Source organism: Serinus canaria, chromosome 4, assembly GCF_022539315.1.
Source record: "Serinus canaria isolate serCan28SL12 chromosome 4, serCan2020, whole genome shotgun sequence".
Taxonomy (NCBI): Eukaryota; Metazoa; Chordata; class Aves; order Passeriformes; family Fringillidae; genus Serinus; species Serinus canaria.
Window position 1 is genome coordinate 25675553 of NC_066317.1, and position 23139 is coordinate 25698691.

A 23139-nucleotide genomic window follows, 5' to 3' on the forward strand; every position below is an offset into this window, starting at 1 on the left:
GAGTGACCTCATCACCAGTGGAACTTTCCTGACTTTAACAATGGATCCCATAACAGCATTTCTAGCACCTCTCACGGCTGTCACAGGTCCTATAATCCTGGGTAAATTTATATGAATTTTAGGTTCCCCATGGCATGTGTGAATGCAATAGATTTACAGATGTCTTTAAAATAATTAGGGAAAAAAGAGTTCTGGTACTGGACAGAAAGATCTGAAAATATGACTCCAAGACTCAAGCCAGGGGAAATAAGCAGGACCCAATTAGCTCTGTTTGTGTCTTGTGGCTCAAAGGCTGGAACAGCAGGAGTACTGCTGAGGTGTCATTACATGACAAGCTCAGTGTTTAAGAATTTGGGAAGTGGATTAAATGTGATGCCTAAATGTGATGCACGTATGTTTCAGGGGAAGAAAAGTAAGAAAAACAATGTCAGCTGTATTTTGCCTTTGTGTCAAATTCTGTAATGCCAGTTAGGCCACTGGGCTCCAGTGGGAAACCTCAGAGGAAAAGCCCAGTGGTACAGTGGGCCATAGGACCTGTGCAAATGTGTGTCTGATGTTATAATTTCCTGAAGCAAATGGCAGTGTCACAGCCAGCTCCCAGGGTGACAACAAATGCTCCCTAAGTTGTCACTGTGCCTTACATGTCTGATCCTGCTGCCACATCCCTGTAAGCACGCTTGTCTGCAGCCCAGTCACCTGCCAGGATGCTCCCTGCATTTGGTGCTCAGCTTCCCCAGCACACCAGGGGCACATCTGCACTGCCTGCTGAGGTCACTCTCACAAGGCTGGTTGGTGACTGCACTGGAGCTGCTTCCCAGGCAGCAGGGAAGCTGCAGCAGGGAAGTTGCACCAGGGAAGCCGCAGCAGGGAAGCTGCCTCCCTCACACCCAGCCTTGTCTGGGAGGGCAGTGGGCATGATGAGGAGCAAATGCTGGGAATGTTGCAGAGGTACCCATGAGGGCTTTTGGAGATGGGGAAAGAGCAGGTGAATTTCTTGCTCTGCTGAAATCAGTGTTGGCATTGCCAGCATTGCAATCCAGCACCTAGAAATGTGGGGGTTTAATCCCATGCAATTAAGGAAAACAGAGTATGAAAGAGGGCAGATTGTTGTTTGCAACCCACCCTGCTTCATGCCCATGTTAAAGTTGGGCAGCAAGTTCTTGCCATGCTGTGATGTCACTTGTCATCAATAAAGGTTTTGAGTCATGAGCCAGAAGCCTCAAATTGACAGGAGATATGCAAGGCCCCTTCCCCTCTGCTCAGATAAAGGCAGTCAGGCACACTGGCTCTGTTAAAAGCACAGCAAAGCCTCCACTGACTTCAGGGAGTCCAAGAGGTCTGCTCCAGCTTCAGCTTCAGCCACTGGACCACTTTCCAGCCCCTCTTGTTCTGTCTGAGAGACTTAAGACACACGGGACTGAGACTCTAAATGGCACAATGGTGGGCTCCTACTAACACTTTATCAGCTAATTGCAGTTAACTTTAATTTTGCCTTTTCCACTCTTTACCAGTCTTCTTAACCTGCTTTTTAGCCAGGGCAAAATTAAACATGAGGAAAAAGGCTTATTCAGCATTATAATTATCTACTCCCAAGCTGTATAACAAAATGGTTTACACATTTAATTGGTTTTGTCTAATATTTCCACGTATACAGTAGTCCTATTAATGAATATCATAGCTTCATTACTGCATATCACATTTTGCAATGGTTCGTACCATAAAATAATGTCAGCACATCAATAACTTAAATAACACAAATGTAAACTCATTTTCTGCTTGTTATAATTACGATTTGAGCCTGAAAAGGCCTTTGATTTGTAAGACCATTCACATAATATGGAATGTAACTTTATTTGCTTTTCTTTTGTATATAATGAGACACCGAAAGCCCTTGTCATCTCTTAACAGGATACTAAAGCAGCTCCGTTTCATGAATGACAGCACAATTAAAGCTAAAAATCATAATTAAAAAAACCCCTTTGTACTGTACAATCTCAAATTAAAGCAAGAAAGATAATGACAATCTTTTGCATTAGCCAGGAAATGTGATTCTCTGCCACTGGGCTGTTTTTTCTTGTTGACAATTCACAGAATGTGGATATGGGTGTAGTTATAGGTGTGTGTATATTCTATGCAGAACAGCAGTCCCTATTTTGTTGATCTAGTTCTTCTAATTGTTTAGTTAAACTACCTAGCTGTTACAATTTAGAATACTACATTAACACATTTAACATCAAGTTTACATACTTGCGTCTTTGAAATACTAGGAACTTTTACACATTTTATTTGGCTTTGTAAGGACTGGAATATCACAGATAATGCAATCTACTTGTCTTTGAAAGAATATGGCTGTTCTCAACTAACTCTCTAAGGTTCAGAGTGAAATACATTTCTCTTTATATCTGTAGCTGACTTCAGAGAAGAAAGAGCATCTTCTTAAGCAGTCAGTCTGATGTTACAGTACAGATTCTGCAGAGATATATTTATTTAATGAAAGATTACTCTCTCTGGACTTTAGAGTCAAGCTGTTGCAGCAAAATTACTTCATTTAGACTAATTCTTTTCTACACAAATCTCAAGAAAAACCTATTCCAGGTATGTTTCGTAGTAGTATCTCCACATGACCAGAGGAGGGCACTTTGAACATCTTTGCACTGCCCAGGAGGCAGATGCAGAAGCACAGTGATACCCAATGTCGCGCAGTCCTGCCACCTCTCCCAACTCAGGCAGGCATTCTCGTGTCTGCAAAAACACAGAATCCAGATTGTACCACAGGGCTCTGTTCTGAAAACAGTGGGCAGATAAATCACTCTCTTCTCGCTAACTGTGATTTCTCCCGATTTCCCCCATTTAATTTGGTGTTGCTGCGGGCTAAACTAAGAGCAATGGATAATTCCTAAAAATCTTGCGAGGGGAGCTGTCTCCCTCTCCTTTCTGAATATCCCTCCGTTATTAGCCCCTGGTATATTAGCAAATATTGATTGATTTAACCCTCTATGACTTATCCTGCTTCAGAAATTCCTTGCCTTTAACTGAAAAATGCACTTGGAAATGCACTCTCTGAGATATGTATTGCAACAGTGCATCTTTTCACATAAAACTCTTGTAAAAATACTGCTCCTTTCTACCTTCTGAGGGAGGTCACTCTGTATCCCAGATCTGCTCTCCTGGCAGAGTACATAGCAGAGAAATCAATCTCTTCTCTTTTCCATACATAAACACAGTGTGGAGTTCAGCCAGTTTCCATGCAGGAAACATCTTTTTGGGCTTCATTTTGGCTGAAGGTATTAACCTTCTATGGAAAAGATTTTAATTCTGCAATCCTGTTGTTATTATAGACAGATTTTTTTTTTGTCACCTCTGCTTTTTTTTGTTTGTTTGTTTGTTTAATGCAGAGAAATTATTAGAAAGGATTTAGAAACCTTTTTTCTTTTTTTAAATAGAAGTCTCTCCTCCACCTCGGGGAAACACACTGCTTATTAAATGTACTTTTTTCTCCCCCCTTAACATTATTCCATTTCTCTTTTCTTCTCTCTTTTTTTCTTTCTTTTTCTTGATTTTTCTCTTCTTTTTTCCTTCTTTTCTAGAGCAGAGAGGTACAAGAAGGAAGTTGCCTTTCATCAGCAGTCCTTTGAGATAGAGTAGAATTCAGTGAGTCCTCACCATGATAGGATCATAAACTTACTGGGTTAAACCATGCTAACTTTCCCTAAGCTGCCAAGTTTTAGCTGCACCATACATTTATGTGTTTCCTTGTGCCTTATTTTTTTTTCTTATAATTTTGTTTTTCTTGATGACCCTGAGCTATGGCTTCTCGTTTCTACCTCTAGTCAACCTTCCTTTCTTTTCTGGTTTTGCCGATATAGGCCTCAAAGAAAAAATGGCAGAAGAGCACAAAGTAGCTGAGGTACATGAGAGAGGACCAGATGATGTTCTGCACGTGGGAATGGCACTGGCCATGCTGCATCCAGGAGAAGACCAGGTAATTGATCACGCAACCGATCAACATCTGAGTGATCTGCGACAGGGTGATGAACATGGCGAACTTGCGCGAGACCCTGAAGCCGGCAGCCCGCAAGGCATAGTACGAGTACATGACGGCGTGCACTCCGTAGTTCATGGTCATGAACCAGCCCCCGCCAGCCACCATGTCCTTGTAGGAGTACCAAGAGTAAAGTAACACAGTAATGTGATGGTACCAGTGTAAGAAGATGAGCTTCTGCTTCCTAAGAATAATGAATATTGTATCACCTGTAATGAAAACGAAACACACACAAAAGAAAAAAAGAAGAAGAGGGGGAGGAAATGAGAAACATATCAAACAATTCCATAATTAACACAGTGCTCTCTTGCCTTTGCTGGAGTATGTACTACTTTAGAGCATGAAATCCACCTCAGCTCTAGATCTGAGGGCCTGTCTGAGAGCCAGTTTGGCTCCTAATCCCTATGCAATCTTTAGCAAACCAATGCATTGACATTTTCCCGTATAGATAACCCCATCTGAAAACTCCACAGGTTGACTTGGTTGCCCTTTGCTGCAAACATTATCCACAAAAGTCTGGGGTGAGGTAGGTAGATGTATGTGTATCATCTCTTACTGTGAGACTGCCCATTATATACTGTGACTGGAAGAGAAATGCAGCTTGACAGAGAGCAGAAAACCCAGAGGAAGCAGCACAGTGTCCTCTGGCTCAACTGTCTACGTGCAAACTGAACCTGGTTAAAATCAGTAGAGCCTTTTGAAATAATACACAAAAAAGCTGTTGCATATGCAACTTACCATAATGAAAGAGATACTTCCAGGAAGAAATTTGGGTTATGTTGAAACATTTCTTTTCTGCAAATCAATCTCACTGTTGTAGAAAAGTATTATTCATCTTTCCTGCTTTTTTTTCTTCTGTCTGCTTTTCATGATTGCAATGAGCATCTCAATTAGCTACCTGGATATATATGTATGCTACTTGTTTTCCACTGTTATACACACAGTGTTTCCAAAAGGATCCCTGAGATTTGAACCGGGGGGCTTAGTTTGATGTGTAAATATCCCAGGAAATCTAAGACTTGAATGTTAGTCATGGATGGAAGCAAAATTGCAGTGTCTTCACAGGGTCTGTAATAAACCGTAACGCTGCTGTTCACTTCATTAACTGCAAGATGTTGACTCATATTTTAATGAGTAATCATACGTTCAATGTATTGTTGCTGTGCAGTTCTAGCTGATGTTCCCCATTTTTAACAACTAAATTTCTGTGGGTTTGCAGCAATTTAAGCAGCAGGAAACCCAGGGATCCTGACACAGTAAGGCAACTGGTGTCTGTCTCATTCTAATTTTAATGCTGATGAAATTGCTGTCCTCTAATTTGCTGAATTAAATTACCTGCTGAAAGGTACAGTCTCATTTTTTGCTGTACACCTGAACACAGTGTGCAGTCCTTTGGTGTTTAATAAGGGCATCCTCTGGAATGAAAGTTGGAGGGCTGCTCCTTTCCATTAAAACAATCCTTTCTTACACTAATAAGCCATGGATGAGAACACATGAAGCCTGACTTTCAAGTTGGCTTTCACATGGTAAGTACCCTTATCTAGAAACCGCTGGAGAGATTTAAGTTTACAAAAATCAAGACTGGAAAAGCTAGGGATATTATGGGAAATTGGTTTCTACTTGGAGGAAGCAGACAGTCACAGCTTTCATAGTCTAGGGAGGAAGCACCTTACTGCTCATAATTGTACACTTAGATGTGTATTAAAGAACGAAAGCTGCAGAATGGAGGCAGAGCCTGACTCAAAGCTTCTTGCTGACACAGCTGCTCTAGCCCACCCTCCACTTCTGTAGGGTGTGTCACTGCTGATTATGCCACTCCTATTTGCCTGCAAGTAGTTCAGGAAAAGGTAAGGACCAGATTGCTTTTACTTCTTGACTGCCCTGCTGTGTATAATCACTGCAGTTTATTCCTGGGCTAAAACATGTAGTTTGGGCTTGGTTATGCTTACTCAGTTTTTCTGAGACGTAAATGGGATTTTGACAGTGATGAGACCCTTCTTGTGCTTTCTGCATGGACATTTCTTCTCTAAAAATACACAAATGCTTATGAGAGAAAGAGAGAGGGTACTCACCTAATTCGGGTGCTTTGCTTAGCACAAATGCATATGCCCAGAATTTGCTGACAGGTCCAATGTAAAAACTCTGGTCACACACTGACTGTTTCAGGCCTTTGGTCATCAAAATGTACAGCATATAAGCACCAGTTCGAACAGCACCGAATATACTTTAAAAACAAAAAGAGAAAATTAGGAAAGGTCAGTGGACATTTGAAATCACAATGCCGTCACTTCAAACCATTATGAGGAAAAGGCCAAAACGTTGCTGAAAGAGTAAGTTTGAGACAGCTTGAAAGTTGAAGAAGCTCTGCTGGCTTCTTGGAAGTTACTCTCAACTCAGACCTGTAAACTGGACTGCAGCCACATCTCCTGGTGCAAGTCTAACATCATGGAATGCTAACATCAGTGTTTTTTATTTCATTACGACAGGAATGATCCTTCAGCTTTCAGGAGCAGGGAAACATTCTATTTCAGCTCAAAACAACATGCAGAGTTTTAATGCTGATGGCTGGGAAAGTACAACAAAATGGGTTGACAAAATGTTGTATTAGCAATATAATCAGGACCAATTCACTCTTCTGGTTTCCTCGGAGTTTCCTCTCATCTCTCCCTGTACATGCTACATCCACAGGAGCTCTGAGCACAGCCATACCTAGGCACACAGATTTTGATGAGGAATCTCAGTCAGAGCCAGTGTTTTGGAGCACATGCTTGACTTCATCCCTGAACAGATCATTGTTAACAGAGGAAACAGGTGATTAAATCAAGCTGTAAACAGCAGATTCACCTTCACCTCATCAAAGTGAGATGCAAGATAACAATGTTCTGTAAATGAGAAACTTCAACAGATTAGTAGTATTAATTACTGCAATTACAGAGGGGATAGGTTGACATCCAGCTCATATCAGGAACAAAGGCTTCTGTCTCACTAGCAAGGAGCTCTGCAGAAGGAGCTTTGTCTCATTGTTTCACAGCAAGAACATGCCTGCCCATTGTCTATTACTGCAGCTTGGTGCCCTGCATAAGTTGTGATGAATACTGGGTGAGGGAAGTAGCTTTCAAAAAGAAATAGAGCAAAGACAGACACAATCTATTTAGGGGTTGAGTATATCTTACTTTATGCCTACATCATACATCCTCATCCCTCTACCCAGCTCCATCTTATTTCCCCTCTAAGTTCTTTGTGACCTTGACCTAACCTGGTTCCCACTCTGCCTCACTGTCTTTCATGATTATTACATGGCATCAGGCAAAACAACCCACCTAAAGCTGGTGTATAAACACATGTGGGTAATGCAAGCTACCATTTATGCAAAGTGTGTGAAAGAAGGAACAACTCCTCTGAAACTATAGATTCTCTGTTACTTGCCCTTGTCTTGTGAAGTCAATATTCTGTAAAAAACTACTGTTTTACAATCATCAAGGCAACCTCGAAAGCTGAATCTGATGGCAGTTTTTATGCTTCTTGGTCAGACTAGATGGTTCTAGCAAGCCTACTGCACATTAAATCTGCCACCTAACTAATATATAATATGCACAGAATATTCAGATTTCCAAATCTGCAGCATTGCTACACCCAGCCAAATCTGCTTGCTGCTAAGGAACAATGCAACTTGCTCTCCCCTGTCCCCTGCATGGAATCTGCAGCCCAGTGGAGTGCCACAGTGCCTGCTGCTCTTTGGATTGTCAGTGGCACCACAAATGAGGCTCTACAGCCAGGTCATACCCACGGAGGAGTGCTGCATCCTGGCTCCTGCACCATTACCTTCTGATGCCTGAGGTTTCACTGCACCATAAGGAAATTCAGACGACTGTGCGCACTTACAAAGCTACTATTATTATCTGCTATTTGCTCAGTGGTATTTGCTCATTGGCTCTGCTGCCAGATGAGTCTTCTTGTGCTATGTGCAAGTAAAAAACCATCCTGCTGTGGTTTCCAAGTGTGCTGAAGAAGTTTAGCCGAGTCTGTGTTTCCCATTAGCATTGCCCAAAGCAATGCACATATTCCCAGGCTTAGGCAAGGGAGCCACTGCAGTCTCCCACGTTCACCCACCCTGCATGCAGAGGAGACAGTGGAGAGATCTGAGCATCCACACAGCTCATAGTGCATCCTCTCCATGTAGGGTGGTTTCCTCCCAGAAATGTTCTCTCAGCACACTTTTCTCATGTCTTTCAGGTATCGGTCATTTAAACTCAGCAGAGTGCCAAAACCTGCAGGAAGAGTTTTGAAATGAGATACAACTCATTCTGTGTCTTCTCTTTGGTGTTTAAAACAAGACTATTTTTTTTCTTTTTTTTTTCTTTTTTTTTTTTTTTTTCTCAGGATCTGCATTTCTCATTCCCAAGAAGACAGGAGATCCTGACAGAGATGTGATCTGATCACTTCCTGAGGCAGTGAACTCCTCAGGCTAGCCAGGACATGCTGCTGCCTGCTCCTATGTTTTGGGTGGTTGCAAAACTGGGTGGAGGAAGATCAGGCAGAATACCTAATGATACACTGGTTTCTCCCATTAGCAAGTATCTCAGCGCTGACATTAAAATGGGGGAAGAAAAGGAAATTTAAAATAATGAAATCAAATAGCTGCAAGCAATATGTCTTTCTCTATAAAGAAGCCGTATTGCTTTTCTAAAAAATTGTTTGCTACTAAAGTTTTAAAACCAAAGAGAATTCTGTACCATGAACAAATCTGCAAATAAGAAGAACACTTGTTGGAGCAGCAGGCAAACAATGATCTAACTGTGATTGGGTATGGACACCCAGGGATCTAACTCAGACTGATAACAGAGCCACAGAGTGTGTGCCTGGGGACATTACAGTGTTCCTTTGCTGTCTTTGAGATTATATTAATGTAATTCTGCCTGTCTTTCCATTTTGCAGCTACTGCAGAGCTCTCCTTGGAGCACACACACACACTGATGCACACTCACACACTTTTCTAAAATTCCACAGGATGGTGACATCCTCTAGTTCCATGACTTTAGAAGTGACCCCAATTACAGTACTACACAGTGCGAGTCAGACTAATCTGTATTTTTTTCCTCAAAATAGAAATCAAGTTACCTTTTCCCATAATTCACCAAGGAATGCTTTATGCAAAAGAAGGATAGCAAACTCCAAGTAACTGATTCAATTACCTAAATAGACATCATGAGCAGGTAGAAGCTTATGAGAAGCGGTGCATGCCAAAACACTGCCTTGCCAACAAGTATGCGCCAACTGAGACTGAAAAAGATCTAATGCATGCCTGCAAATGTGTCTTGGAGCCAGAGAAATAAGCCTGCTTTCTGTGCCTCTGCCACTTAATCTTGTTTGTTCTGTAAGTAAAATCAACCAACAAATTTCTATCTTGCAAAGGCATGATGTGCAGCAGAGTGATGACATTGCTTACTCAGTAAATCACTTCTGCTTCATTCTGTCCTCGCCCTGCTCTCTGCTGTAGCTTTTGTGAGGTATTGAAGTGAACTGCTTACCAAAGCAGTCTGTCTGGTGGGAATCATCTGCAGGGATTTTCAAAATAAGGTAGCAGTGAATTACTGTACAATTACAGTCTTTTACAACTAGAGAGACTGATCAGAAACTGCATCATCTAATGCAGCTTTCTTATCTATTCAGGCTCAAAGTGCCCTACATTCTCCTCGCTCCAGGCAGTGACCTCTCTGGTAAGTTAAAAAATTGATATTTTACTGTCCATGGTATTATCAAAATATATCCATGGGTAAAATACAAATGAATATTTTTCCATCTCAAACTTGTTTTCACACGGGGGTTGGTGGGTTGACCTTGGCTTGCCAGGTGCCTACTAAAGCTGCTCTATCAATCCCCTCCACAACTGGACATGGGAGAGAAAATATATCAAAAGGTTCCTGGGCTGAGATAAAGGCACAGAGAAATCATTTACCAGTTACCATTGGGGCAAAACAGAGTCAACTTGGGGAAATTCCTTTATCACCAATCAAAACAGGGTAGCATAATGACAAATAAAAACTAAATCTTCAAAACACCCCCTGCCTTCTCTTCTTCCGGGGTTTAGCTTTACTCCTGAATTCTCTACCTCTTCTTCCCCACTGGCGAGGGGAGGAGGGGGATGAGGAATGGTCCTCCTGATACCAAAACCTGGCCACAGAAATCCAGTACTCAGAGGGCCTCAAAACACATCCCATGCATGGGTTAAGTGCAGAATTAAGAAGGGCTGGAGAGCTGGCTGATGGGAACACAATGCAGGTGTTATTGTATGAAGCCTATTGCTACTTTCTGCTGTCTCCATCCTACCTGCCAGTAGGGAGTGAAGTATGTTTTTGTCAAAAGTCCAAGTGAGTAGCAGGTACCTCAAGCCTTCAGACCAACCCCAGGTGGCATTTTAGCAGGCTCAGCTCCTCCTCACAGTGGAGATCACTGCACATTTTTGCTAGGGCTGCTTTCTATGGAGACCCATCCTTGCACTTGGCTCCTGACACCTCTGGACACCCCAGTCCAGCATCAACACTGCAGAACTGAGCAGGGAATGTGACTTCCAAACAACAACAAATTGACAAGTGCAGCACGGAATATAGCAACGTGTCCTAAAGGATAATCACAGAGTGGAAGGTCTCTGCTCTGGTTTTAATAAAACTTAACCAAACAAACCATGCAAACTTTATATACAGTGCCCAGCTGGTTCAACCAGTTTCTGATGTGCTGGACTACAGTGTGTTGGGCCAGTCCAGCAGCAAGCCAGTCAGCCACCCAGACAGAGCTCCCACAGGTCCAGCTCCAGCTCCCAGCCTGAGGCCCAGCTGGAAAAGAGAAAAAATATTAATTCTGCCCCAATCTGCTTACAGGGTGACTCACGGGAGTTCTGGCAGGTAAGTCTGTGCCCTGGAAGCACAAGGCCATGGCAAAAAGCACAATGTCCTCCTTTGTGAAAGCCACATTGAGCAGACAGTGGTCCTGGGAAAGCAGCTGAGATGACCACACTGACTGCAGCCTGCTTGTACCATAACAGCAAGAAAAGCAGGGAAGCAGGTTCTTTAGTTGTTTGTTGACTCTTTTTTTTTTTTTTTAATTTTACCATGTGAAATATTTACAGAGGCAGAACTCTGAAATGTCTAAAGGGCAGCAGGTGAAGAATGTGAAGCTTCCTACACCTTCCTTCATGACCAATCAAACCATGTTCACCTTCCTGTTCAGGTCAGCAGCAGTACCTTGGCAGTCATTCCAAGCTTCCCCCTTCTGCTGCTGAAGAGTTATCTCGTAACACAATAAAAAGGCCCTTCTGTGCCCTTCTGATTTACATCCCACAGTCCTCAGGAGAGAGGAAGGAGTTGCACTGCTTCAGCACAGGAGCGTGGGAAGTACAGTGACCCCTCAGTCTGTCAGTTCCAAGCAGCAAGAAGGTCCTGAGAGCACACCTGGAGACAGCAGTACCTGTCCAAAGGGGCAGCAGAGTCCTTCTGTGCTTAGCCAAGCAACAGAACACACACAAACCATGAACCAATGCTGGGATAATGCAGGGAGGAAGCATGTATCAGGAACAGCTCTCTGAAAAGAAACGTGGCTTCATCAAACACTGCTGAAGTCTCCCACAGGACAGTAGTCAAAAGAGTAAAGAAACTCAGGAACTCCTGGTATTACAAAGCACCAGGAACTAAGGTGGGTGCATCTCCATGTCAAAGAACACCTCACATCATTCAGTCGTTCACTTGCTGTGCTTTTAACTCATTCCTAAAAATAAGTTTGTATTTTCAACGTGAGTGGTAGGTTTGTTCTGCAGTTCTCTGGAAGCACTTATAGTTTTTCTTCTCTGCCTGGTAAGGGTGAGCTTCTTTCCAATCACTCTCTTCTTCTGCAGTCTCAGAGTACCAGCCCATCAAAGATGTGCACCACAAAAATAACACAGCAGACAGGGCTAGGTGACAGACCTCTTAAGAAACTGACAGATTCTGTTGCTGGAAATTAAGCTGTTTGTAGGAGATTTCTATTGGTCTCCCATAAGACCCTGCTTTGGCCATGTGAGAAATAACAGCAGTTTTGGCTGACTCAATAGACACTGGGGCACCTCCAGAGGATGCTGGCATTGAAGGGGGTCCTTGCCAACCAGCAGAGGAAAGGGTTTTTTCCAAATTTGTATTATTTTTTCCTAGGTGACTACAGATAAAGTTGGCAGACCAGTGTTGGGAAATGGCCTATTCCAGGGAGGAAAGACATGATGATAGTTCCTACCTAGCAAACAGGGCAGTTCTGGGAAATGTGCATTTGTATGGCAACCACATACTAAATATATATTTACAGCTGTACTGTAGAAAGATAAACCTAAACTCTTACCTGTGTAGACAGGTGAGGTAGTCAGATCACAGTGTGCTTGCTGTATTGCTATTGCTGTGGTGATTACACTATCAGCTCAGTGGGAAAGATGGAAGATTTAATGAACCATTGGCCTGCCCCTAATCTAAAATCTGTCTTTATATCTCGTGGTAGTTTCAGGTCCTCTAGGAGCAGAGCACTCTGTGAAACTTCCAACCTTAATGGCAAAAAGAGAAGGCAGTCAAACAAAATTTTAGCAGTTAAATCAGAATGCTTCTGGGAGTCTGCCCTCATCATCTGCAAAAAAAAAAAAAAAAGAACTGCATTTTTTTCAGTTCTCCCAGGATGTGGCTATAGAGAGGCTAGTTTCTTTTTAAAGTTGAGCAATACCAAAAGGTAATGTCCAGGTTAAAGCATTTATCTGGGTAACAAGTGAGGAAAGGATACACTACAGTCTGTTTGTGCTGACCAGAATTATGGACCAACAGTCTACTGACTTTTACTGGTGCCTGGGTTCAAAGACTATTGTTCCAAAAACTTTTGTGGGTAGACGTGCCAGACTGTTTCAAGGCTGGGAAATGAATTAAGACCACAAGAGAAGCCTCCTTAAGAGTCTGTCTGACAGAGACAGCATTCCTTCCTCCATTGATAAGGGATGGTGAAAAACCTGGTCACACACTAACCTTCCAGTGTACTGAAGCAAAGGACAAGTGAGAAATATGTTTCCTGGCTAATTAAGTTTCCCTAAACTTTTGTGTCCATGGGCACATGTTTACAGGGTATCACAGAGAGAATGTGGGTTCTGTGGGCCCCACTTTCTAGGGGATTGACATGTGCAGGAACATGGTACAGAGGCAACACAACCCACCAGGAACTTGCAATTGTTTTGATCTTATTTCTGATACCCAAGCTGCTCTTGGGTATTTGTGGATTGTCTGGTTAGATTTCATTGTAGCTGTTCCTCCACTTTTTTTTTTATTGATCACCTCTTATATCTTGTTATGACTTTTTTTTTTACTGATGGACATATTTGTCCACATCTGGCCAGCTCTGCAGGGGGAAGAGAAGAGCAGCACCAACTTCACTGGACAATGTGAAATATATGATAGTGCAGTACTAAAAAAAAAAAAAAAAAAAAAGTTGGATTTTCCAGAGAGGAAAAAATCTTGGAACAAAAAAATCTATGGAACACATCTTCTAAAAGAGAGAATGATCCAATTATGCCTACAAAAATCTTAATATATAGTGTCACAAAAAGGTTGTCAGACCACCTAAATGTTATCTCAGATGTGACTCCTCTCTTAGTTTGTCTTGATGGTATTCAATAAAATGTAGGTTACATAAATTCCATGAACTGCCATAAGTCCTGCATCTTCCTGTATTTCAAATGGTGTAGAAACTAGATGGTTTCTTTAGACTTACCTTTGATTGCAAAATCATGGTATTTGTACTGTATGATGAAAAGCTGATCATTAAGCACAAATTAAATGTGACCAATGACTGACTGAAAGCTATCATTTGACTCTTGTTTCACATAGTGACCTACATGGCATTAATGGCTCTTATTTTGATTTCACAGAGTTAATGAGATCTGTTGTTAAGTCACTGCAAAATAACGAGCCCTCGAAACTCACAAAATACAGCCTAGAAAAGGATCTGGCACCCAACATCCTAAAAGGTCAATGTGACACAAGGGCAGCCTATACAAAATATTCATTTGTATTAATAACTGACTCGAAGAACCAGCTTTGTAAGTCTTTGCCTAGTTATTAAAAATATTTTGTTAGGTTTGTGGGAGAGTGTTTAACTTTCCAAATTAAATTAATCAGTCTCTTGGTCCATGAAGGATACACAGTGATATGGTACTCACAAAAAAGTCTGAAAAGAATGGTACTGAGTATTGATTTGGTCACTCTTAACTCTAAATGTGATATTTTTGAGGTGTCTTATTAGCATTTAAAAGATAGGACTTTGTAACAGTGAGTTATGTTGAAATCCTAGAGAGACACTTGTTCAAATCACAGCTGCTGAACTCAGCCCAACTGTAATTTTGCAAGAAATGGCAAACAAAATTAATGCAATTAGGCTATTGTTTCATAGTCTTTCAGCATTTCCAAAGTGCTTTCAAGCAATGCCAAGGTTTGTGATGAAGAGGGAGACCTGATCCTGCAGAAAGGCTGTTGTTTTAAGACATTTGTAAAGCATTTCTGTTTTACCTCCTAGAACTGATCCGGGTACCTCCCCAGAAGGCTCTGCCTCCTTACTGAATCCACTTCAGATGAAAAGAGCACCTCCATTCTCTCCACAGAGCAGACCTTTCTCTGCCATTCCAAAATCTTGGTCTTCTCTGCTTGCCAACAGCCAAGACCTACCACCTCCAGCCTGGGCTGTCCCAGAGTTACCAACCTAAATAATATTCAGGCCAGCAACTGCTTTAGGTCAGACACTCCTGTGTGAAGAACTGCTAAGTACAAAGCTGTTCATAAGCTGGGGTCTATTCAGGTAACTTCCTTCCGACTTCTGTCTGTGTTGGCATCTCCAAGGCCCTTAAAATTTTATGTAGGAATTCCTCACAGAATTTGGGAGGAATTTTATGGCCTTTACTTATGTGATAGCCTTGTAAGGTGGTTAAGCATAAAACCCATTTCAAAGAGAGGTGAGGCAAACTGAATTTTAATTGTCCTGTCAAAAATCTGTATCCGAGTTGGGATAAGAAATGATGTGCAACTTCATGAGTCCAAGGTTGTGGGTTCAATCCCCATATGGGCCATTTACTTAAGAGTTAGACTTGGTGATCCTTATGGGTCCCTCCCAACTTGCTTAATCTGTGAATCTGTGAGTTGTGGTTCACTGCCCTACCCATGAGGTCTGTTTGATGTAAGCAGAAAGAGGTCTGACCTCACTCTGTATCACTGAAAACAGCATAGCTGAAAAAACAGTAAACACACTCCACTAGGAGGAATTTTCTTCAGAGTCCTTTGACCTACTGCAGATTTTCTTTTAACTTTTTTGAAGTTGCTCTCTAAACCTTCAAGTCCAAAGTCCTTCATCTTAATTACCCGAGGTACACCTATACCTGTCAAGATAAATAGTTTATAGGCATAAAAGCTATTGGCACACCTCTTAACAACACTTCATTGCTTGTACATTTGATATTTTGGCAGCACACTTTCAAGATCTAAAAATACAGAGTGATGTGCAGAGACATACAATGCAAATTTACGAAGCTGTGCTGTCCTAAAAACACCCAACAGCTGAAAACATTCTGACCTAGCCTGAACACCAGATGTGCCTTCCACAGAGGCAGTCAGACCCTTGCCTTCCCTCTGTTTTCCCTTAGGAAAGGACGTTAGGCAAACACCAGGGTAGATTTGGACTGACACAGCTGGACAGAAGTGACAGAATATGTGAACCTACGAAATGAGATTCAAGGGCATCCATGCTTCTACCTCCTCCCCACTGTCACGCCTCCTGAGTTTGCACAGGACCAGACTGCAGCATCTGACCTTAACTGTAGCAGAAAATACTTGGATTTTCTCTCTCGTGGAAGTTTTGCAGCTGTTTTAACTACTGTCATTGTTTTGCACCAGTCAGCTCCAGAATTAAATCAGGTACAGATCAGAATCCATGAGGGGGTGCTTTACTGCTTGTGACATGAGCAGATAGAAAAGTGAGGTGGAAAATTCAATGGCAATATTCTTAAAAACTCCTTTACTTATGCCTTCAATTGATAAAACTACAAAAATGGAGTTTTAATCCTATTCATCAGCAATGGAGTATGTGGAAAATCCATTTTTAAAAGGCTTCTATCCAGCCAAATCTATGAAGGAAAAGCCTGAAGACACAACCAGTTTGTCAACTATGGACAAAAACAGAACCCTAAACTTTCACCCTAAAATGAAAAAATCTGATTATTTCTTTCAGAGGACTGCAACACTTCTTTTTGTATGCTTGGGATTTAGGACCATCATAACATTACCAAGCACCTAACCTGAACTCCCTTCTGCTCTACATTGTTTGCATTTTACTGGGGAAAAAAAAATCACACTGGCAATAATTTTCTCACATTTTCCTTTAAGAAAAGTAGTTTTGGGCACAGATGTGAAAAAATGTTACCAAGTTTTCTCTGGTGCTGATGAACTATCTAACTATTTACATGCACATTCTATATCTAGCAATTTTAATGTAAAACTGTCAAAACAAAGAAAGAAGTTTTTGCCACCATATTTTACCCCTTGTTAACCGTGTTTAGACAACACCTTATTAACTGTGTTTAGACAACCATGTGCTCAGTTACTACAATTCAGTTGCAGCAGATAATTAAAAGCACAGGAACAACAGGAACAACTCCCTCATGCCTGTGTCCTTCAAGGCCTAGCCTATATATAAAATAATTTGGGACCATTATTTATTCTTTTACAACAGGCAGGAAAAATAAAAAATAATGGAATAAGCACCCTGGTTCCATGATACACTTTTTTCTTATGGTAACTGAACACCTTTAAAAACACTTATTCAAAAATTAGCATGACAGACATTTAACAGCACTTATTTTAATCTCATTCTTTAAAAAGAAGACAGTACACATCCTTTTCATCCCATGTGTCTCAAAGGCTACAAGGTATCTATAAAATGACTAAATCATTATAATCAAGAGCACTATTTTCACAAATGTTTCCGACTAGAAAATGTCTTTAACTTCCTAAACTGCCTGAAAGCTTGCAATGACTAATGCCTTTGTTCCCACTTGCAATTTTACCTTTCCAGTTGAGAGAGGAGATGGAATGCACTATTAGAAAATGTTGGCTTTCTCTGGGGAGGTGAATGTGATTACTAGCAATGGGCATTCTCCATGGCTCTCCTCTGCTCTAAGCTCCTGTATCCATGCACTCCACCCATCCAGCCCTCTCCTGCTGGAGCTCTCTGATCCCTCCACCCATCCCGCAAGCAGGTGCTGCCTGCAGTGCCCTGCTGCTCACCCGCTGTGCTGCTCTGGCTGGCTCCATGGCCATGCCATCTACCTGGACTGCTGAATGATGCAGCTAAAAGAGTCTCTCCTCCATTTCTTAATGACATGATTTCATTGCTCTCATTCATTGTGGGGAAAAAAACACTGGGAAAGGCGGGAGTCTTTCCAGCCAGCCTTGGCACTAGAGAGTTCAAAATGTAGTGCTGTGCTCTGAGCAGCTCTCTGCTCTAGGAAGCCACTGAAAAGGAATTCAAGACAGTGGTTGGCATCTCTGATGGATCCTGTTTTAAATATGCTCCTTTACAGGGTGACAGAAAATCCCAGGAGTGATTCCAAAGCTCAGAAATACACAGGCTATAGTTGAGAATAGAGCAGGAACTGTACCAATGCTGTATGAGGTACCATTATGTTTATTACAGACTCTTTTCTCTATAATCCACGGCTCTGAATAAGAGAAATGGGTCCCTCCAAAACATACACAAATGCAAAGGCATGAAAACACCAAGAATTTAACAAGCCCCAACAGCGAAACCTTCCTTCTGATGTTTTGCTGCCCAGTTGCTCCTCAGCCTCTCCTCCTGACCATTTCCTAACTGGAAAGGAGAACAAATCAATCTTGCAGTTCACTCACACAGTCATCCTTTATCAGACTTGAAGGTGAAGGAGACTCATTCAGGGTGAAGTCCAAGCCACAGCAATGTTTAAAAAAAAAAAAAAAGGTAGGAATAGGGGAACTTAAGGAATAACACTTTTTTTTCAATATGGTGCCTGCTTATCCTAAAACCTGCTGGTTAGCAGTACTGAAGTACTTTATAATGAGGTTCTCTGGCTCTCAGGATCATGTGTGTGAGCACAACTTGTGCTGATCTTTGCAGTTACCATCAGTCTTCTTGGCAGAAAATTTCTTGTTGAATAAACTCACACATACTTTGAGGTTTGGGCTCAATCCTATCAAAACCCCAAAGCAAATTTGAGAGAATTCCCCTTCCATTTCTAAAAAAGATCCCTAGCACTGAACCAAGCACACAAGCCTTGCTTTTCAGACCTGTCTACTGTAGTGATCCAGATGCCTTTCTAGAAAGCTTTTCAATGAAAATCAACTGAGTTTTCAGATGGGACCAAAATCTGAAGTCAGGCCAGCTCTGACTGATTTAGAAATTGTGCAAATATTTTACAGGGCTCCAAGAAATAATATATCATGTGTACAGCTATATAGACCCATAAGCATATGCATGCATGCCTGGGTGGTGTTAGGATGCCATGTGATAAATTTTGGGGAAGGTAATGAGGTCTATCAAAGTGATGACTTGCTCTGTGGTTTCCAAGTGAGGGCAGTTACTGTGCCTCCTGCATCTGCCTTTTTTTTTTCTTCTCACAATAAATTCCTCAGTGTGGGGCCACTCCCTTCAGCCCTTCCCTCTTGTCAGAAGATTTCTTAGTCACAACTCACCTGGCTACCCAAACCATTTCTTTGTCCTTTTTATTGACAAAACTGGAAGGAAAGCCAGACCTAACTTATTTCTTCCCTCCCCAGGGACCTTATTAAGCAAAGCAACCAGTAACATCTCTGCAGGGCTCCCGATCAATGGACACTGTCATCTGGAGATTTTAATCACATTAACACCACAGCAGAGGAAAATCCACCTGACTCTCCCTTGCTAAAGCAGCAAACTCAACAATTCTGCCAATTGCTGCAACTACTACTTGTAAAGCTTATTTGTATGTGGGGAAAAAATCAATCTACCACAGGTATTGCCTTCCAGTCTCTCGTCATGGAGCCTGAATAAATGTAGTTTGATTCTCCAGATCTGCCTTCCTTATGACTGGGAATAGCTATATTCAGGCAATCCCAAGAGCAGAGCACAAAACCAAAAAATCAGTAAGTGAAGCTTTGTGAGCTGCTGGAAGAACTTGTTAAGGACTTGCAGATCCCTACCAGTAGTCTGTGCAACAGAGGGAAGGATAGCTGGTAAAAGTGAAAAGAGTTATTCTTGCATGGAGAGCGTTACCCAGAGCACTCAGCAGCTATGCAAGGCCCACTGGGTTTTGGCAGAGATAAGCAGGGAGCAGTGGTCAGGCTGAAGGGCAGCTGCACTCAATCATCGCCTGAGAAACACCAGAGGGACACTCTTGTACCCATACACTGCCAAAAATCACATAACTCTTTTCTTACAGAGAATGAAAAATAATTTTCCAGCTCTAACCATGCATCCTTGCATAGCCTCTTGGTTTTACCCATTCAGTGTGCTGCCACCTGACATTGCTTCCTGGTGATCTAGCACATGGAGGGTAGGAAACTGCAGGAACGATACTTCCTGATGAAAGTTGTTACTTGTTGAGCAATACCATTACTAAATAATAACTGGACTTTGGTGTAGCTGAAATTCTCTGGCACCATGTGAAGGCTGCACACTCAATGAGATATTTTTCTTTCAAGAAGTATTTCCTAGTTCTTGGATATTTATTTTGACAAGTTTGGACTGTGGCTCAACTACCAAAAAGGAAAAAAAAATCAATTTTTGACTTAAGCCTTGTGTTTGGTGCAAAGTCTCACAGGAATTAAGGAATCCATCTGAGGATTTCTAAAGCAGCCCATGAGGATTCATAAGCACAGTGTGCCTCTTAAGCAGTCCTTAATGAATGCATCAGGGGCAGCATTTGCACTTGTTCCTGAAATTATTCTCAGCATCCAACATCATCTAAAGGCAATCTTAGAGTAAGTACAGAATTGCAGTGATTTAAATGATAATCCAAAAAAGTGGCATTATCTAGTTCTGCAGGATAAATTAAAGATACTTACAGGATCAAAAGTATCAAGTTGGCAGAGTAACAGTCATGTATAGCACTGAAATTTATGTATTCAGGAGTTTGAAATTATCCTATGCAAATAAAGCCAAACAGTAATAAAGTGAAAGATTTAGCAAAGAATCAAACCAACCAATGAAGCTGGCCATCAGTAAAGCTGTAAAATTGGCAGATAACAAAGGAAGAAAAATCTAAGTTATAGGGAAACACTAGCATTTGACAGAATAAAGGAGGCTTAAAGAAGCTAGAAGTTATAATACAGTTGTAATGAGCTGCTCAGATCCATAAATTTAATACCAATTGCTGGCCTGGAGCCACTGATCTTTTTCATTCTGTCCTCATTGGGGTGATGCTCCTGCAAGCACCTAAAGAAGTTCACACTTCAGGGATTCTCCTACAGCTGGCAAATAATGTATTTTTCTTTTTTAATCCAACAGCCTGGGGGGAGGATGCTGGATGGCACGGGCACAAGGAGACACATTTGCTTAGAAGAAGCTGAACTTGTGACAAAACCGTGACTCTGCTACACCGTGGGCCGACACTCGTGCACAGCCCAGCCCTGCGTGCGAGCCCTGCTGGCTCTGGCAGGGTTCACTGACAGCCTGGCCATGGACAAAGGGCTGGATTTGACAGGTCATGCAAGTTAACACCTCTCAGGGCTGTATTCCTGCTGCCTCCAACAAACACAAGCTGTCAGGGACTTACTCAGAAGGAAACACATGGAGATACCAGTTCCCCAGGGATTTCTGCATGGAAGAGGCCCTTTTACCACGCTCATGAACAAAGTGTTAAGGCTGAATACAATGCAAAGTGCCACCACATGGGCAGAGAACTTGATTGATGGATTTGATTGATTCCTTTTAAATTAATTATATACTTTCTCTCTAGTACAATTCTCTGCTTAAGCCACCAGACAGATGTTCTTTATTCTTCAAATGTGCACTTCAGTCTGGTCCCTGTATAAAACTGAGAAGCAAAATTTCACTCTCAGGGGCTTTGCTTTGGGTATTACTCATGCTGGGTGGTGGGTGACCTGTGAGGGCTCCTGAGGCTGGGACAGGGTGAGCCCATGAGAAAGGTGTAATTCAAGGTGATACACTGAGTGTCAACACACTCATTGATTGTGAGAGAGGGGAAGGAACAGGGGCAAAATGCGCACAACAACAGTTTTTCAAATGATGTGCTGAATTCACTTTGCTAAGATGTCCATTTTCCAGCAATAAAAGCAAGCAAGCTAAGTCAGAGAAAAGAAAAGGTCTTAAAGAAAGGAGGCCCAGCTTAGCACTGAGAAGAGATTTTTCATAATAATTTTTAGACAGTCCTATCCATATCTCCTGCAAAGTAGAATCAGCCAGGTCTCACAGCTACTCTTTGGTTTACTTCTAATTAGGCCTGAGTAGGTAAAAACAGTAAAATAAGCTTTACATTCAAAATTACTTTGATGGACACAGGAGTCTACAGGAGTAACAGCAGAGTGAACAAAGGGGTGAGATTTCAGGAGATGGGCACAGCATTTTGTCACATGGCATCAGTTACAAATCTGGGAATAAGGTTAGTTAGAATAAATAAGGTAGATATTGGAGATACATCTTCTTGGCAGTTCTTTGTGACAGTCTATTGTTCTTAGTCTGTACATTTTTATCACCTCTACACAGTTTTTTTAATGACAGCTAGCATCTGTCTTGCACTGTGTAAATTCACTTTACACAATGCTGTTTCTCTTTTCCTACTGGAATTACAATAACTTATGGAAAAGAAACTTTTCTTCTTAAACTGTTAAATCTTATCCAATGGATTTTTGTCTTCTCGTCAATCATTCTGAATTTCTACTGTTCACCCAACATTCAACTTCATCTCCAAAATGGTAATTATAAAGATGTTTCTTTATCTGTCATGTAAGAAAATCAGGTAAGTATGTAAAGATGAACATGGTCCTATAGAAATAAATTGTTAAGTAGGTGTATATTAAGCCTTTTACTGATTTGGGTTCTGAGAAAGGTCCTGAGAATAAGCATTACAAATACTTTACAAATATAGGGAATGTTTCACTTTGAATTAACTCACTTTTAAATTTATAAGTGAGAAGATTATTAATTCACCTTAAATGTGCTTATTAATTTTAATGTTATTTGGCAAACATTCCTCTTTTCAGTAATTTTCTCTTTGAATGAACTGTCAGGACCTTATAAAATTTCAGAGTATTTTAAGATTTTGATGTGCTGCTCAGCAACATGTGAAATTAGGTTGTGTTTAAATCTCCACAGCAAGAATCTGTGACCAGCAGTTCTTATGATGGGACATAAATCTCAATCATCTTTGATCGATTTTCCTACTTACACACAAAAAATTAGAATGTATTTCAGAGTCACAAATCCAAGCAACTGAAATATTTTCTTTAAATATATGCTTTGTCTTTTCTGTTTAATTCAGCTCAGAATTGAGCTCTTCACATAAAGGCATGTCTCAAATTTCCTTGTCAGGAGCCCTCTGTGGCTACAAACCCCTCTACACGTGCTGCCATGCTTTCAGTAGGAAATCAGTCAACACTAGTTCTGTAAAGGCAAAGTGAATCACCTTCCTTTAGTGTGTCTTTTTGGGGTTGTCTTTCAAGTATAACACCTGTAGGTAAGGGAATTACTTTGCTTTTGAAGCTCTGGTTAGGTCTCTAGCAAGCAGGTAGCAACCTTTTAGCTACATTTGATGCTATTCCTATTGCTTAGAGAAAGTGGAAGGAAGACATCTGGAAACCCTGTACTGACATCTACTCATTTCCACCACAGCTACAAAGCATAACTGGGTTTGGATTAGAATCTAAGTGATCTCAGGAGATGATAAGAGCATTACAGTGGTGTGGCTTGGCTAGATGAAGAGATATTCTTCCTCTCACTGCACCCACCAGCCATAGGCAAGCTTAGCCTCTGCCTACATATGATTGCATCATGTTAGATCTTTTAGCTTCTTTGCCTCCTGCATTGATGTGACAGCA

The 23139-nt window shown here is 41.4% G+C and overlaps 1 protein-coding gene across 1 annotated transcript in view; it reads right to left on the reverse strand.

Annotated features, from left to right (window-relative positions):
• Window positions 1–1595: 1595 nt before the first annotated feature.
• The window catches only part of ELOVL6 (ELOVL fatty acid elongase 6), a 73526-nt gene continuing 51982 nt past the window's right edge, over window positions 1596–23139 (reverse strand). Inside the window, exons 3-4 of the mRNA XM_030238909.2 lie at window positions 6115–6266; window positions 1596–4251 (exon numbers count right to left, since the gene is read on the reverse strand). Of these exons, the coding sequence (XP_030094769.1) occupies window positions 3827–4251; window positions 6115–6266 (577 nt within the window). The 3' untranslated portion in view covers window positions 1596–3826. The remainder of the gene's footprint in view (window positions 4252–6114; window positions 6267–23139) is intronic.